This window comes from Oncorhynchus clarkii, chromosome 18 (genome assembly GCF_045791955.1).
Source record: "Oncorhynchus clarkii lewisi isolate Uvic-CL-2024 chromosome 18, UVic_Ocla_1.0, whole genome shotgun sequence".
NCBI classification, from domain to species: domain Eukaryota; kingdom Metazoa; phylum Chordata; class Actinopteri; order Salmoniformes; family Salmonidae; genus Oncorhynchus; species Oncorhynchus clarkii.
The window spans coordinates 57,270,249-57,285,705 of record NC_092164.1 but is presented as its reverse complement, the minus strand read 5'-3'; the positions used below and the strand labels follow the sequence as shown (position 1 = coordinate 57,285,705).

At 41.7% G+C, this 15,457-nt stretch overlaps 1 protein-coding gene across 1 annotated transcript; it reads left to right on the top strand.

The window, feature by feature from the left end:
* The first annotated feature begins 145 nt into the window (after positions 1-145).
* LOC139373759 (mitogen-activated protein kinase 15-like) lies at positions 146-15,431 on the top strand. Its single transcript, XM_071114725.1, has 14 exons — positions 146-758; positions 2,347-2,445; positions 2,744-2,773; positions 3,747-3,837; positions 6,256-6,386; positions 6,569-6,732; positions 8,135-8,274; positions 8,417-8,474; positions 8,597-8,734; positions 9,297-9,402; positions 13,040-13,385; positions 13,579-13,712; positions 14,238-14,390; positions 14,686-15,431. The coding sequence occupies exons 1-14, from the start codon at positions 690-692 to the stop codon at positions 14,878-14,880; spliced, it is 1,854 nt and encodes a 617-aa protein (XP_070970826.1). The 5' UTR covers positions 146-689; the 3' UTR covers positions 14,881-15,431.
* Positions 15,432-15,457: the final 26 nt, after the last annotated feature.

The window sequence follows — 15,457 nt, the reverse complement described above, 5'->3', positions numbered from 1 at the left end:
ACTAGTTACCACAGCGACAAATTTAACCACACTGGATTTAACCACACTGGTAACCTAATGCCTAACCTTAAATTATGACCAAAAAGCCTTTTTTTTTTTCTTCATTAATTGTTACGATATAGTTCATTTTGACTTCGGAAACCGTACAGCAGCGTATAGTTGCGTCTCCAGGACGACAAACAATTACGAAACGAACCGATAGGCTTGTTTGTATCCAGCAATCAACACCTGTCGCCGATATCCTTGAACCGGACTGTTTCAGAACTTTCAAAGAAGACATCGGTAATTTTCGGGAGGGAGATATTTGTTTAGGAATGTATCGGTGGGCAACGACAGTGATTGATCAATAACCATTCAACATTAGCGCAGAAGTTCAAAGAAGCTAGTTAGCGCGCTGCTGCAAGCAGAACCGGCTGCCAAACAACAACACATGAATCGTGATTTTGTATTTAACTGTTTACATTCAACAACACCTTCAAACGAAAGGTGTTTTAAAAAAATGGTGTACTCATATGGAGATTGCAGCTGAAAAGGAAGTTGATACATTGTTGCCTTGATCAAGAACGTTCTGAAAACAGATGATTCAAGTGTTTCCTTGCAGAATTTCTACTTGTGGCTGACTGTTACTTTGTAATTACCAAAAAGGAATGAAAAACATTGCATAAGAGTTAACTAAACAAAGAATTAGGATGAACGTCACGGAAGTGGAGGATCATATTTCCATGAAATATGAAATAAAGAAAAGACTTGGAAAAGGGGTAAGTAATTTTGTCTGTCCCCAGTTTTTATAGTTCTGGGGAAAACATTTGTGAAAGTCAAACTCATGAATGACAGACACATCCGGCGGTAATTAAGTCCCATAGGGCGGCGCACAATTGGCCCAGCGACGTCCAGGTTTGGGGTAGGCCGTCATTGTAAATAAGAATTTGTTCTTATTAACTGACTTGCCAAGATAAATAAAGGTAAATTAATAAAAAGTATATATATAAATTGTACACTCACTGCTGTCAAGCAAATAAATACAAAGAACAAGTGGTCGCTTTTGAAATCTATTTTATTTTATAGAAATAGTCATTGAATTACACACATTGCTACTTTTTACGTTTACCTCCCTAGTCATTCCTTTAAGAACAATTCTTAAAATTCCCCAACTTTGTCTCTGTGAATACTGATGTCATAAACTGGAGGATTATACATTTTTTCAGGACAAGACATTTCTTTCAGTCCAAAGCTTTTGTTTTGTTTTTTCCCCAGACATAGGATAATGGAAGACCTGTTTTCTTTCTCTTGACAAAACAATGAGAGTCTCACCATGTGCTAGATCTAGCCTCCCTGATGCTTATTGTATCTCTGAACTGTATAGTGCCAGGTGGCAAACTGTTGAGTCATGTAGATGCGTCACACAATACTACCTAGAAACTTCCCTTGAGGGGAGGCCATGGGTCCTATTACACAGGTGTTAATTTTTTTATTTAAACTTTATTTAACCAGGTAGGCAAGTTGAGAACAAGTTCTCATTTACAACTGTGACCTGGTCAAGATAAAGCAAAGCAGTTTGACACATATAACAACACAGAGTTGCACATGGAATAAACAAACATACAATCAATAATACAGTAATGAAACTGACATCAGTGTGCTGCTCACAGTAAGTCTTCCTCCACTGTCCCTGCCCCCATACCATACTCGAACCAGTGATCGTATTCTCGCAAACACATGTGACCCTCGTCCTTGACAACGTACCAACTGTTTGAGCTATACAAAAGGCACCAATTGGATAGCTCCATCGGCAACATTTCAAGCTAGCTGTGGAGTGAGCTTTCGGCACGTTTACTACAATTCAATTTTACCCAAAGGGGGGGGGGGGGGGGGAAACCGATGTGCTGTTGTTGGGCACTATTCCTAGGTTACAATACCAAGAGTACCATTATAAGTTCCAAGACTGTAACTTTCCCGCAAAAGTCTTCCTTGAATAACCTTATTTCCCCAGTTTTCAGTCTGTCTGACGGTATTAAAGTTAGCCTTGCTATGCTCGCTAAGCAGGAAGTCACTGACGCCAGAGGGACCAGTGTCTAGTGTTCCCTGATTATGTCTTCTCTTCTTCTCACCCATTGATGTCATAACCAGTCACCTCTCCTCGGTGTGCTGCTGACTCTAAAAGTGCTTAGTAATCGCTCCCTAGAACGTTTTCTTTCCTTACTTTCCACTCTACTTCCCTGTGTTTCCAATATTGTGCTTTGAGTTTCTTAGGGCTCAACTACAGTCCTGTGGCTGTTTTGTTTTACCTTCTAATCCTGATAATGATTCACTATCTGTTTTGTATCTCTTTATCCACTCTGTGTCCAGGCATATGGGATTGTATGGAAGGCTGTGGACAGACAGACAGGAGAAGTTGTGGCTGTAAAGAAAATATTTGATGCCTTCAGGAATAGGACTGATGCCCAGGTTTGTGATACATGATGATATTGGTCATTGACATTGGCTACTAGTTTTATCTGCCACTAAGTAGATGTAGCTACAGAGATATATCTTAATATATGTTGTGAAAGTTTGAGGAGCGTAACAAAAAAGTCCCTGTTCAACAACCTTGACTATATCTAATTATAATTTTATGGCAATACTGTAAGGGCCAGGGGTTCTCAAACAACTTGTTTCATTTAGTCCGTTAATGATTAAATACATTGTCAATTAAAATGACTTTGGCCTTTCCTACGTCTTCCCAATGTTCTTTTTTTCCCCACAGAGGACATTCAGAGAAATCATGTTTCTTCAGGTAAGAATGAATATCTATTTCAGTTAGCAACAATTGGAAAATTGAAGTGAGTGGTTCAATGGTTTGAAATGGAGCCCAACCGCAGCCAGCTGGTGTATATAGCCTGAGTGGACTGGTCATGTTGCTGTGTACACTGGGACCGTGTTTGCATACCGTAATGTAAACTCCAGATGGCTCCTGCTTTTCAGGAAGACTCCTTGATGCTGATTAGACCCTGCCAAGTGCTGAACTGTTGTATCTAAAATTGTGTTTAACATAATCTGGGCAACCTAGTACTGAAAATCTCACATAAATGTAGCCTGTCCAGCAGAGATTACATATAACAAAATGGACATGAACATTTTTATGGCATGGTTTTGAAATTAATGCATAAAATAATTCCATATGCTAAAGACTCGTAGTCCAGACAGAGACAGTTTTGTTTAGTTTATTCTATAGTTGAACAGAAGCCTTAGTCCAGGTTCACAGATACAACACCTGTACCATTTTAAAGAGACTACTAAAAGTATTGTGGACAGTTTGCAGTGTGATTTGGTGCTTAGTTAATCATCCATAGGGTGGCCATATATTCTGACCTATTGAAAGTGAACAGAAAACTGGTCACACAGGGAAAAGAAAACAGTGTGGTCAGTTTTTGTTCCCATCCTCTGCGGCCAGGAAAAACAGAGGCCAAGTCCATAAACTGTGTGTCAGTGTCCATAATCAGCTATTGCCATCTCCCACAGAAACACTGGCACCATAGTGGAGAGGGTTTACATAACAACGCATCTAAACGTTAAGAACAGTCTAGGTGGTGTTGGTTATGTCACTATCCTTAAGAAGATTTGCAGTCTTAACACTGATTTCACTCAATTCTGTGTGTGTGTCCGTGTGTGTGTCCGTGTGTGTGTCCGTGTGTGTGTCCGTGTGTCCGTGTGTGTGTGTGTGTCCGTCCGCGCGCGTTATCTAAACTGTTATGTATTTCTCCCTGCAGGAGTTTGGAGATCATGTTAACATCGTCAAACTGCTCAATGTCATCAGAGCTCAAAATGACAAAGATATTTACCTGGTCTTTGAATACATGGGTGAGGACTCTTATGCGCATTATCTGTTTACATCCATTTTGAATATGAATTTGATTTCACTTGAGGAATGTGGTGATATGTGAGATGGTATCATATAAAATGCCTATTTGGTAATAACAGATATATAGTACCAGTCAAATGTTTGGACACTGTGGACCACTGTACTCATTCCAGGGTTTTTCTTTATTTGTACTATTTTCTACATTGTAGATAATAGGGAAGACATCAAAACTATGAAATAACACAAATGGAATCATGTAGTAAACAAAAAAGTGTTAATCAAATCAAAAAATATTTGAGGTTATTCAAAGTAGCCACCCTTTGCCTTGCATACTCTTGGCATTCTCTCAACCAGCTTCAGGAGGTAGTCACCTGGAATGAATTTAAATTAACAGGTGTGCCTTGTTAATTTGTGGAATTTCTTTCCTTCTTAATGCATTTGAGCCAGTCAGTTGTGTTGTGACATGGTAGGTAAAAGTGGTGGTAAAAGTCCATATATTATGGCAAAGAGAAACAACAGTCCATCATTACTTGTAAGTTATTTTAATTGTTTTTAAATGTAACCTTTATTTAACTAGGCAAGTCAGTTAAGAATAAATTCTTATTTACAATGACGGCCTACCGGGCTACTGCCTTGTTCAAGGGCAGAGGACAGATTTGTACCTTGTCAGCTCGGGGATTCGATCCAGCAACCTTTCGGTTACAGGCCCAACGCTCTAACCACAAGGCTACCTGCCGCCCCTTTAAGACATGAAGATCAGCCAATCTGGAAAATGTCAAGAATTTTGAAAGTTACTTCAAGTGCAGTCACAAAAACCATCAGCGCTATGAGGAAACTGGCTCTCATGAGGACCGCCACAGGAAAGGAAGACTCAGAGTTACCTCTGCTGCAGAGGACAAGTTATTAGAGTTAACTGCACCTCAGATTGCAGCCCAAATAAATGCTTCACAGAGTTCAAGTAACAGACACATCTCAACATCAACTGTTCAGAGGAGACTGCGTGAATCAGGCCTTCATGGTCGAATTGCTGCAAAGAAACCACTACTAAAGGACACCAATAATAAGAAGAGACTTGCTTGGGCCAAGAAACACGAGCAATGGACATTAGACTGGTGTAAATCTGTCCGTTGATATTTTTGGTTCCAACCTCCATGTGTTTGTGAGACGCAGAGTAGGTGAATAGATGATCTCCGCATGTGTGGTTCCCACTGTGAGGCGTGGGGGTGCTTTGCTAGTGACACTGTTTGTGATTTATTTAGAATTCAAGGCACACTTAACCAGCATGGATACCACAGCATTCTGCAGCGATATGCCATCCCATGTGGTTTGTACTTAGTGGGACTATCATTTGTTTTTCAACAGGACAATGACCCAAAACACACCTCCAGGCTGTGTAAGGGCTATTTGACCAATAAGGAGAATTATGGAGTGCTGCATCAGATGACCTGGCCTCCACAATCACCCGACCTCAACCCAATTGAGATGGTTTGGGATGAGTTGGACCGCAGAGTGAAGGAAAAGCACCCAACAAGTGCTCAGCATATGTGGGAACTCCTTCAAGACATTTGGAAAAGCATTTCTCATGAAGCTGGTTGAGAGAATGCCAAGAGTGTGCAAAGGGTGGCTACTTTGAATAATCTAAAATATATTTTGATTTGTTTAACACTTTTTGGGTTACTACATGATTCCATATGTGTTATTTGATAGTGTTGATGTCTTCACTATTATTCTACAATGTAGAAAATAGTAAAAATAAAGAAAAACCCTTAAATGAGTAGGTGTGTCCAAACTTTTGACTGGTACTGTACATGCAGGATGCTTGCATTGACAACTTGATTGTGTAAATCACCCTGATGCCTACAAAAACACATTTTCAAGGCTTTGCCACAGTATTTATTATTGGCCACCTACCCTGTGCTAAATTTGATTGGGTCGGCCATTTTAAAATAACAGCACAAAGAATGCAGGCAGGCAAGCTGCAAGGTTATTCAGCAGTTTAAACCTGGCACCAGAGGAAAGGATGATGGGGGAGGGCTCCTCTCCTCTTGGCTGCCTACTATGCATGCTGAGTCCACATATTGGACTTCTCTCTGTTCCCTGCAGTCTAATCTCTTAGTGTGTGGACCCGCATCACTGCACCTGGTGCCCCTGGCATTCGCCCACCACCACACTTGCTAACATTTTGGGGTCACTGCAGGAGTGCGTAGATTGTTTATGGGAAACGTGACATGTCTGATTTGTCCTTCACTTGACTGCTAAATTAATCTTGTGTTTGTGGTTCATTGTGTGTTTGTGGAAAGGTGTTTTCAAAGTGTCATTATTCTAAGTGTGGTATGAATGAATGTTCAATTCTAGATGATATAATTTGGTTACGATTCCTGTTGGTTATTAGTGTTTTTACCACCTTTGTGTTGCAGACACCGACCTGCATGCGGTGATAAAGAAAGGCAACCTGCTGAAAGACATCCATAAACGCTATGTCATGCATCAACTCCTCAAGGCCACCAAATACCTGCACTCAGGCAATGTCATCCACAGAGACCAGAAGGTACAGTACAATGGTTAAAGTGTCAATGTACTAAGAACTGTGCATATTGAGATTATGACATTATTGCATTTGCAGATGTGCTGGTGCCACCAGTATGGGTGATGCTATCCAATTCTTATTTTGTTTATCTGGAGAATAACTATTTTGATGACATGATTGAATTAAGTTTTCTCTTCCCACAGCCCTCCAATATTCTACTTGACACGGATTGCTTTGTGAAACTTTGTGACTTCGGTTTAGCGAGGTCTCTCTGCCAGATCCAGGAGGATGCTGGGAACCCGGCGCTGACAGAGTATGTGGCGACGCGGTGGTACAGAGCTCCTGAGATCCTGCTGGGTTCCTCAAGGTACGGCCTACTTTTCCCAAGTATCTGAGCCATTCCTTTAGGCTTGAATATATATATATATATATATATATATATATATATATATATATATATATATATATATATATATATATATATATATATATATATATATACTACACTACCGTTCAAAAGTTTGGGGTCACTTAGAAATGTTCTTGTCTTTGAAAGAAAAGCACTTTTTTTGTCCATTAAAATAACATCAGATTGATCAGAAATACAGTGTAGACATTGTAAATGACTATTGTAGCTGGAAACGGCAGATTTGTTTTTAATGGAATATCTACATAGGCGTACAGAGGCGCATTATCAGCAACCATCACTCCTGTGTTCCAATGGCACGTTGTATTAGCTAATCCAAGTTTATCATTTTAAAAGTCAAATTGATCATTAGAAAACCATTTTGCAATTGTGTTAGCACAGCTGAAAACTGTTGTTCTGATTAAAGAAGCAATAAAACAGTCCTTTTTTAGACTAGTTGAGTATCTGGAGCATCAGCATTTGTGGGTTCGATTACAGGCTCAAAATGGCCAGAAACAAAGAACTTTCTTCTGAATCTCGTCAGTCTATTATATTCTATCTTGTTCACAGAAATGAAGGCTATTCCATGTGAGAATTTGCCAAGAAATTGAAGATCTTGTACAATGCTGTGCACTACTCTCTTCACAGAACAGAGCAAATTGGCTCTGATCAATTTGATGTCATTTTAATGGACAAATTAAGTGACTCCAAACTTTTGAATGGTAGTGTGTGTGTGTGTGTGTGTGTACTTCATATTCATCATCTCTAGCTCCACCCCCAACATCAACATTTGTGAAAATGGCGCTTTTCTATCATCTGATTTAACCAATAATGAGTAGGCATTTCCTACTCATTGTTGATAAAAATCACATGACGCACACCAGATTATGTTTTGCATGGATGTGTGCATTTCACCTTATAAAAAAAAATATATATATATAAGGTGAAATGCACACATCCATAATTGGTTAAATTAGATGACGTCATTGGAAATACTACAACCAAACATAGAAAAGCGCCATTTTCACATGTTGATGTTGAGGGTGGAGCTGGAGATGATGAATATGAAGTATATATATATATAAACATATACATTAAAAAGTGGAGGAAAAAAATATATATTTTTTTTTCTCCACTTTTTAATGTATATGTTTATCTCTTTCTCTCTCTCTGCCATTGAAAATGATGTGGGCTGAGGGTGAGAAATGCGCTGTACAAATGAAATATTATTATTGTAAGTTTGTAGTGTTAAAATGAGTTGCCCTTTTGCGACATCAATGTACTTGATGTGAGTAAGTAGTAGCCATGCAGAAACCTGCATATTGGAAGTCAGTCCATGAAAATTCTTTGATTTCTTCTACAGATACACAAAGGGGGTAGACATGTGGAGTATAGGTTGTATCCTAGGAGAGATGCTACTTGGGCAGCCCCTTTTCCCTGGAACTTCCACCATCAACCAGATAGAGAAAATCATGAGTGCAATTCCACACCCTAGCCCAGAGGGTGAGTATTAAGTCCTCGCTGCAGGGTTCACAGATCATTACTAGTGTGCTATTTGGTTGTTGAGCACTAGTTGTAGGAATCAAGTTGTTATTCCCCTAACTGACCAACTGATCATTACCTTAGTAGTGATTTTTTTTTTCAGACGTACTTTCGATCAGATCTGAGTATGGTGCCTCTGTGATTCAGAGGATGCTACTGAAGTAAGTCATAGTGGAAATCTACTGGGTCCAACAGAAGTAAACTATTTAAAGGTGCTGAGTCAGCTGTCTAGACATTTGTAGACATGTATTCACTGCGCTGCACTGTGTTTGTCTGTGTCCAGGCCCCAGGTGCCTCTAGAGGATCTTCTGCAATCGTCGGTGCCCCCAGATGCCCTAGACCTGGTGCGTCGCCTGCTGGTGTTCAACCCAGACAAGAGGCTGACCGCTGAGCAGGCCCTGCAGCACCTCTATGTCTCCAGGTACATTATACAGCACATCTCATACATTAAAATGTAGTGCAATGTGCTTTATAGGAGCTTTATATAGGCTTTTGTGCTCCAGCATCCATTTCATACATGGTTATCAATCATGTCCAGTCAAATGTGTTTTATGAAGTCCTTTTTAAATCAGCAGTTGTCACTAGGAGCTTTAGAGTAACCCAGCCTTTAGCCCAAAGAGCAAGCAAAGCTATTTGATGACATAATGCGTGAATCCTCTAGTGATGCCAATGCTGATAATTTCTGTTATAAACAAAGGGTTTATGTTCAGGCATGTTAATGTATACAGTATGTAGGCTTCTTCCTAAATGGCACCCTGTTCCCTACATAGTGCACTACTTTTGACAAGGGTCCCTATATTGGGAATAGTGTGCCGTTCGGAATACAGCCAAAGTGTTTTTCGTTTTGTTTGTTTATGTTACAATTTTACTGAGTAGTGCGATTTGATAAGTCAGTATGCATGGCTAGTCTTGGATTTAACAATGGATACATCTATTTGTGTTGCGCTGTCATCTTCACGTTTTTCCTCTTCATGTCACTGGAGATTCCACAACCCAGCCAAGGAGCCAGGTCTGGACTCTGATGTGATCCTGCCTGTGGATGATGATGTCCAGTTGTCGGTGGTTCAGTACCGTAATAAACTGTATGAGGTAATACTGAGGGGAGAGAGGATGATGAACTGAACACCTGTCTCATTATGACTGTGTGTGTGTGTGGTGTGTGTGTATATACATACATGCATGCATGCATACATACATACAGTGGGGCAAAAAAGTATTTAGTCGGCCACCAATTGTGCAAGTTCTCCCACTTAAAAAGATGAGAGGCCTGTAATTTTCATCATAGGTAAACTTCAACTATGACAGACAAAATGAGAAAAAGAAATCCACAAACAAGCAAGATTTCTGGCTCTCACAGACCTGTAACTTCTTCTTTAGAGGCTCCTCTGTCCTCCACTCGTTACCTGTATTAATGGCACCTGTTTGAACTTGTTATCAGTATAAAAGACACCTGTCCACAACCTCAAACAGTCAAACTCCAAACTCCACTATGGCCAAGACCAAAGAGCTGTCAAACGACACCAGAAACAAAATAGTAGGCCTGCACCAGGCTGGGAAGACTGAATCTGCAATAGGTAAGCAGCTTGGTTTGAAGAAATCAACTGTGGGAGCAATTATTAGGAAATGGAAGACATACAAGACCACTGATAATCTCCCTCGATCTGGGGCTTCACGCAAGATCTCACCCCGTGGGGTCAAAATGATCACAAGAACGGTGAGCAAAAATCCCAGAACCACACGGGGGGACTTAGTGAATGACCTGCAGAGAGCTGGGACCAAAGTAACAAAGCCTACCATCAGTAACACACTACGCCACCAGGGACTCAAATCCTGCAGTGCCAGACGTGTCCCCCTGCTTACATGTACAGGCCCGTCTGAAGTTTGCTAGAGAGCATTTGGATGATCCAGAAGAAGATTGGGAGAATGTCATATGGTCAGATGACACCAAAATATAACTTTTTGGTAAAAACTCAACTCGTTGTGTTTGGAGGACAAAGAATGCTGAGTTGCATCCAAAGAACACCATACCTACTGTGAAGCATGGGGGTGGAAACATCATGCATTGGGGCTGTTTTTCTGCAAAGGGACCAGGACGACTGATCCGTGTAAAGGAAAGAATGAATGGGGCCATGTATCGTGAGATTTTGAGTGAAAACCTCCTTCCATCAGCAAGGGCATTGAAGATGAAACGTGGCTGGGTCTTTCAGCATGACAATGATCCCAAACACACCGCCCGGGCAACGAAGGAGTGGCTTCGTAAGAAGCATTTCAAGGTCCTGGAGTGGCCTAGCCAGTCTCCAGATCTCAACCCCATAGAAAATCTTTGGAGGGAGTTGAAAGTCCGTGTTGCCCAGCAACAGCCCCAAAACATCACTGCTCTAGAGGAGATCTGCATGGAGGAAAGGGCCAAAATACCAGCAACAGTGTGTGAAAACCTTGTGAAGGCTTACAGAAAACGTTTGACCTCTGCCATTGCCAATAAAGTATTGAGATAAACTTTTGTTATTGACCAAATACTTATTTTCCACCATAATTTGCTAATAAATTCATAAAAAATCCTACAATGTGATTTTCTGGATTTTTTTTCTCAATTTGTCTGTCATAGTTGAAGTGTACCTATGATGAAAATTATAGGCCTCTCATCTTTTTAAGTGGGAGAACTTGCACAATTAGTGGCTAACTAAATACTTTTTTGCCCCACTGTATATACACTGCTCAAAAAAATAAAGGGAACACTAAAATAACACATCCTAGATCTGAATGAATGAAATATTCTTATTAAATAGTTTTGTCTTTACATAGTTGAATGTGCTGACAACAAAATCACACAAAAATTATCAATGGAGGTCTGGATTTGGAGTCACACTCTACTTTGATGTAATGTCCTTATAACAAGTCAAAATGAGGCTCCGTAGTGTGTGTGGCCTCCACGTGCCTGTATTTATTTTATTTATTTATTTTACCTTTATTTAACTTGGCAAGTCAGTTAAGAACAAATTCTTATTTTCAATGACGGCCAAGTGGGTTAACATCCTGTTCAGGGGCAGAACGACAGATTTGTACCTTGTCAGCTATGACCTCCCTACAACGCCTGGGCATGCTCCTGATGAGGTGGCGGATGGTCTCCTGAGGGCTCTCCTCCCAGACCTGGACTAAATTATCCGCCAACTCCTGGACAGTCTGTGGTGCGAGACATGATGTCCCAGATGTGCTCAATTGGATTCAGGTCTGGGGAACGGGCGGGCCAGTCCATAGCATCAATGCCTTCCTCTTGCAGGAACTGCTGACACACTCCAGCCACATGAGGTCTAGCATTGTCTTGCATTAGGAGGAACCCAGGGCCAACCGCACCAGCATATGGTCCCACAAGGGGTCTGAGGATCTCATCTCGGTACCTAATGGCAGTCAGGATACCTCTGGCGAGCACATGGAGGGCTGTGCGGCCCCCCCAAAGAAATGCCACCCCACACCATGACTGACCCACCGCCAAACCGGTCATGCTGGAGGATGTTGCAAGCAGCAGAACGTTCTCCACGGCATCTCCAGACTCTGTCACGTCTGTCACGTGCTCAGTGTGAACCTGCTTTCATCTGTGAGAGCACAAGGCGCCAGTGGCGAATTTGCCAATCTTGGTGTTCTCTGGCAAATGCCAAACGTCCTGCACAGTGTTGGGCTGTAAGCACAACCCCCACCTGTGGACATCGGGCCCTCATACCACCCTCATGGAGTCTGTTTCTGACAGTTTGAGCAGACACATGCACATTTGTGGCCTCTTGGAGGTCATTTTGCAGGGCTCTGGCAGTGCTCCTCCTGGTCCTCCTTGCACAAAGGCGGAGGTACTGCGGAGGTCCTGCTGCTGGGTTGTTGCCCTCCTACGGCCTCCTCCACGTCTCCTGATGTACTGGCCTGTCTCCTGGTAGCGCCTCCATGCTCTGGACACTACGCTGACAGACACCGCAAACCTTCTTGCCACAGCTCGCATTGATGTGCCATCCTGGATGAGCTGCACTACCTGAGCCACTTGCGTGGGTTGTAGACTCCGTCTCATGCTACCACTAGAGTGACAGCACCGCCAGCATTAAAAAGTGACCAAAACATCAGCCAGGAAGCATAGGAACTGAGAAGTGGTCTGTGGTCACCACCTGCAGAACCACTCCTTTATTGGGGGTGTCTTGCTAATTGCCTATAATTTCCGCCTGTTGTCTATTCCATTTGCACAAAAGCATGTGAAATTTATTGTCAATCAGTGTTGCTTCCTAAGTGGACAGTTTGATTTCACAGAAGTGTGATTGACTTGGAGTTACATTGTGTTGTTTAAGTTTTCCCTTTATTTTTTTGAGCAGTGTATATACACACAGTCATAACCCCCTGAAAGGAATTACTTTAACACTCTATTAGTAACTGTTAAAAACTTGGCAGTTTTTAAATTTTTTATTTCATCTTTATTTAACCAGGTAGGCAAGTTGAGAACAAGTTCTCATTTACAATTGCGACCTGGCCAAGATAAAGCAAAGCAGTTCGACAGATACAACGACACAGAGTAACACATGGAGTAAAACAAACATACAATCAATAATACAGTATAAACAAGTCTATATACGATGTGCAGTAATGGTCCACCGTAAGCGAACCAAACATAGAACATGAGACAGGTGTTCAGGACTGAATGAATGAATGACAGATAAAAATGATTGTAGATATTGTGCCTTTCATCTGTCCTGTGAAGATGATTCTAGAAAAGAGGACCACAAGGAGAATGCCACGTCATGTAATGCCGAGGAAGAAAGAGGAGCCTGTCTCTAGGTCAGGGTCTGGGTGTGACAGTGGAGACCGTGGGAGGGAAAGGCCCACTGGGAAGGACAAAGGAGGGCCGGAGCCAGTGTCTGGTAATGGTGGAGGGGACCTTAGGGTTAAATCCCCTCATGATAAGACAGAACACCAGGCTGCTCGTCCAGTTATCACCGTACCTACACCAGTACCTGTGTCCACCCAGCCGTCCCTGGAGAGGTCCAGCCCTGCAGCTAGCCCCGTCATGGGAAAGACTACATATAATCCCATCACACACGTTGCCAGTGAGTACACTAACACACAAAATTGCACAATTGTTTAGGAGGCGGTAAAACAGCAGCCATCCCCTCCGGGCTTGTATGTAAGCATTTCACGGTAAGTGACAAATACATTTTTATTTGATTTGGTCCCCCATATTCACACACCTTCATACTTCATACACACAGACACATACTATCTTATATTTCTCTCATGCAGATGGTTTTGTTCGAAATCTGGCTGGACCACCTCACTATTTTCGCTCCGGTACTGCCAGCAGGGAACTGGAGGGACAGATGAGTAATGAAAATGTAACTGTACCGCCAGCAGAGGGCGCTATTCACAACACTGTTGTAAGTACCACAGCTATAGGAAAAACTCAGATCCCAGGAAAGAGTTCAGTTACAACAGATGCAATAAATCATGTTTAATACAATTCACGTGGGAACAATAATCAGCAACAAATCAAAAAGATTGTTGTAGAATAAATTACCCAGTTTATATCCTCTTAAGATACATGATATGTGTACCGTATGCGTTTGTGCAAGTAATCAGTGTGTCCTTGATCCTTGTTCTAGGATCTTCAGTGATTAGTTGCAGCGTCACTTGTTAATACCAGAATACAATGGAATGGATTAAACTACACACAATTCAGACTGAGGTCTAGCAACATTCAGTGGACACCTTGAATATCTAAAATACAGATTACTGGATAGACAAGCATGTTTTAGTTAAATGTATTAGACAGAGACTCTTGATTTATCAAGCATTGTGTTGATGATCACTACACAGCACAAGTTATTTGCAGTGTCCAGTGAAAAATATACAATGCATGGGGGGAAAAGATATGTAATAATGTCTCTCTCCCCATCTGTCAGTCTATGGAGCAGATTCTGCAGCGCGGTCGCTCAGCCCCTGTCAGCCGTACCCGTTCCTTCTCCCTGACCCTCTCCCACCCTCAGAACAACCCACTTGTCCGCAGAGACGATCCCTCTGTGTCCTCAGGGATGTGTGTCACCTCTGCACACCTGGTGAGTGGGCTATATTAACAAGGTCATACTCTATGATCTCATATACTGTTGCTGCTGTCACTATTAAGGTTTTATGTCAATGCCATACATAAATCATCTTCTATAATGTCCTTTCCCACTGTTTCATTATCACCCTGTTGGGAACAGGGAACTCAGCTGCTGTGGAGTGAATCCTACTACTTCTTGTTATTGGACAGGACTTGTATTGTCCCATATTTACCCTCATAACATTTTTAAATCTCCCCCTCTAACCCAGATTTTCTCTCCATCTGGTCCTTTTGGGGGGTAAATATAGAACCAGCGGTCCCAGTCTCAGTCACGAGAGGCACGGCCCCCTCCTCCCAGGTTCAGTAAGAAGGTTTTCCAGTGTAACGCCAACATGGCGGCTGCCGGGGATCCCCGTGCCAAACTAGGCAGCTACTCTCAGGCTTACGGCACCATCAACAAGACAGAACTGGACAACCTTATGAGGAGTCGACACCACCAGTAACCACCACACTATGCTGGATGTATGGGACACTGTCCGACATCAGACGGGGCAAGAGACAAGGTGACAGGGAACAGGGAGATATTGGCTACTGGAAAGTTGGGGGAGAAATATTATTCCAAGACATAAAAGTTCAGCAGCACAGATTGAAGTAACCATGGAGATGGAAATCCATGGAGTAAAGTGGCAATGATTTAACACAGTCAATTTAACCCCATTTTCTTCATGAAATAATGTCATGTTGGGAAATGGGGACTATGGAGCCTTAGTTTAATGTAACTAAATGTGCAAGTGTTTTATACCGTAATGCTTTATACTAGACTAGAGGGAACAAGACATAGCAGTGTAAATGTATGTCAATTGAGTCAGGCAATACTTTTGTAAAATGGAACATTTGTAATGTTGTGTATAAGTAAATAACTATTTTAGCCATAATTTCCTGGCAAGCAAATTCAATATATTTTAATGCAAAATGGTGCTTCCAACACAGTAAAATAAATGTTGATGTATGTAAAACAAACCTGTGGTTTCATATTAAAAAGCAATTGTGACTACTTTCTTTTAAAAATGTGTGTTTTAT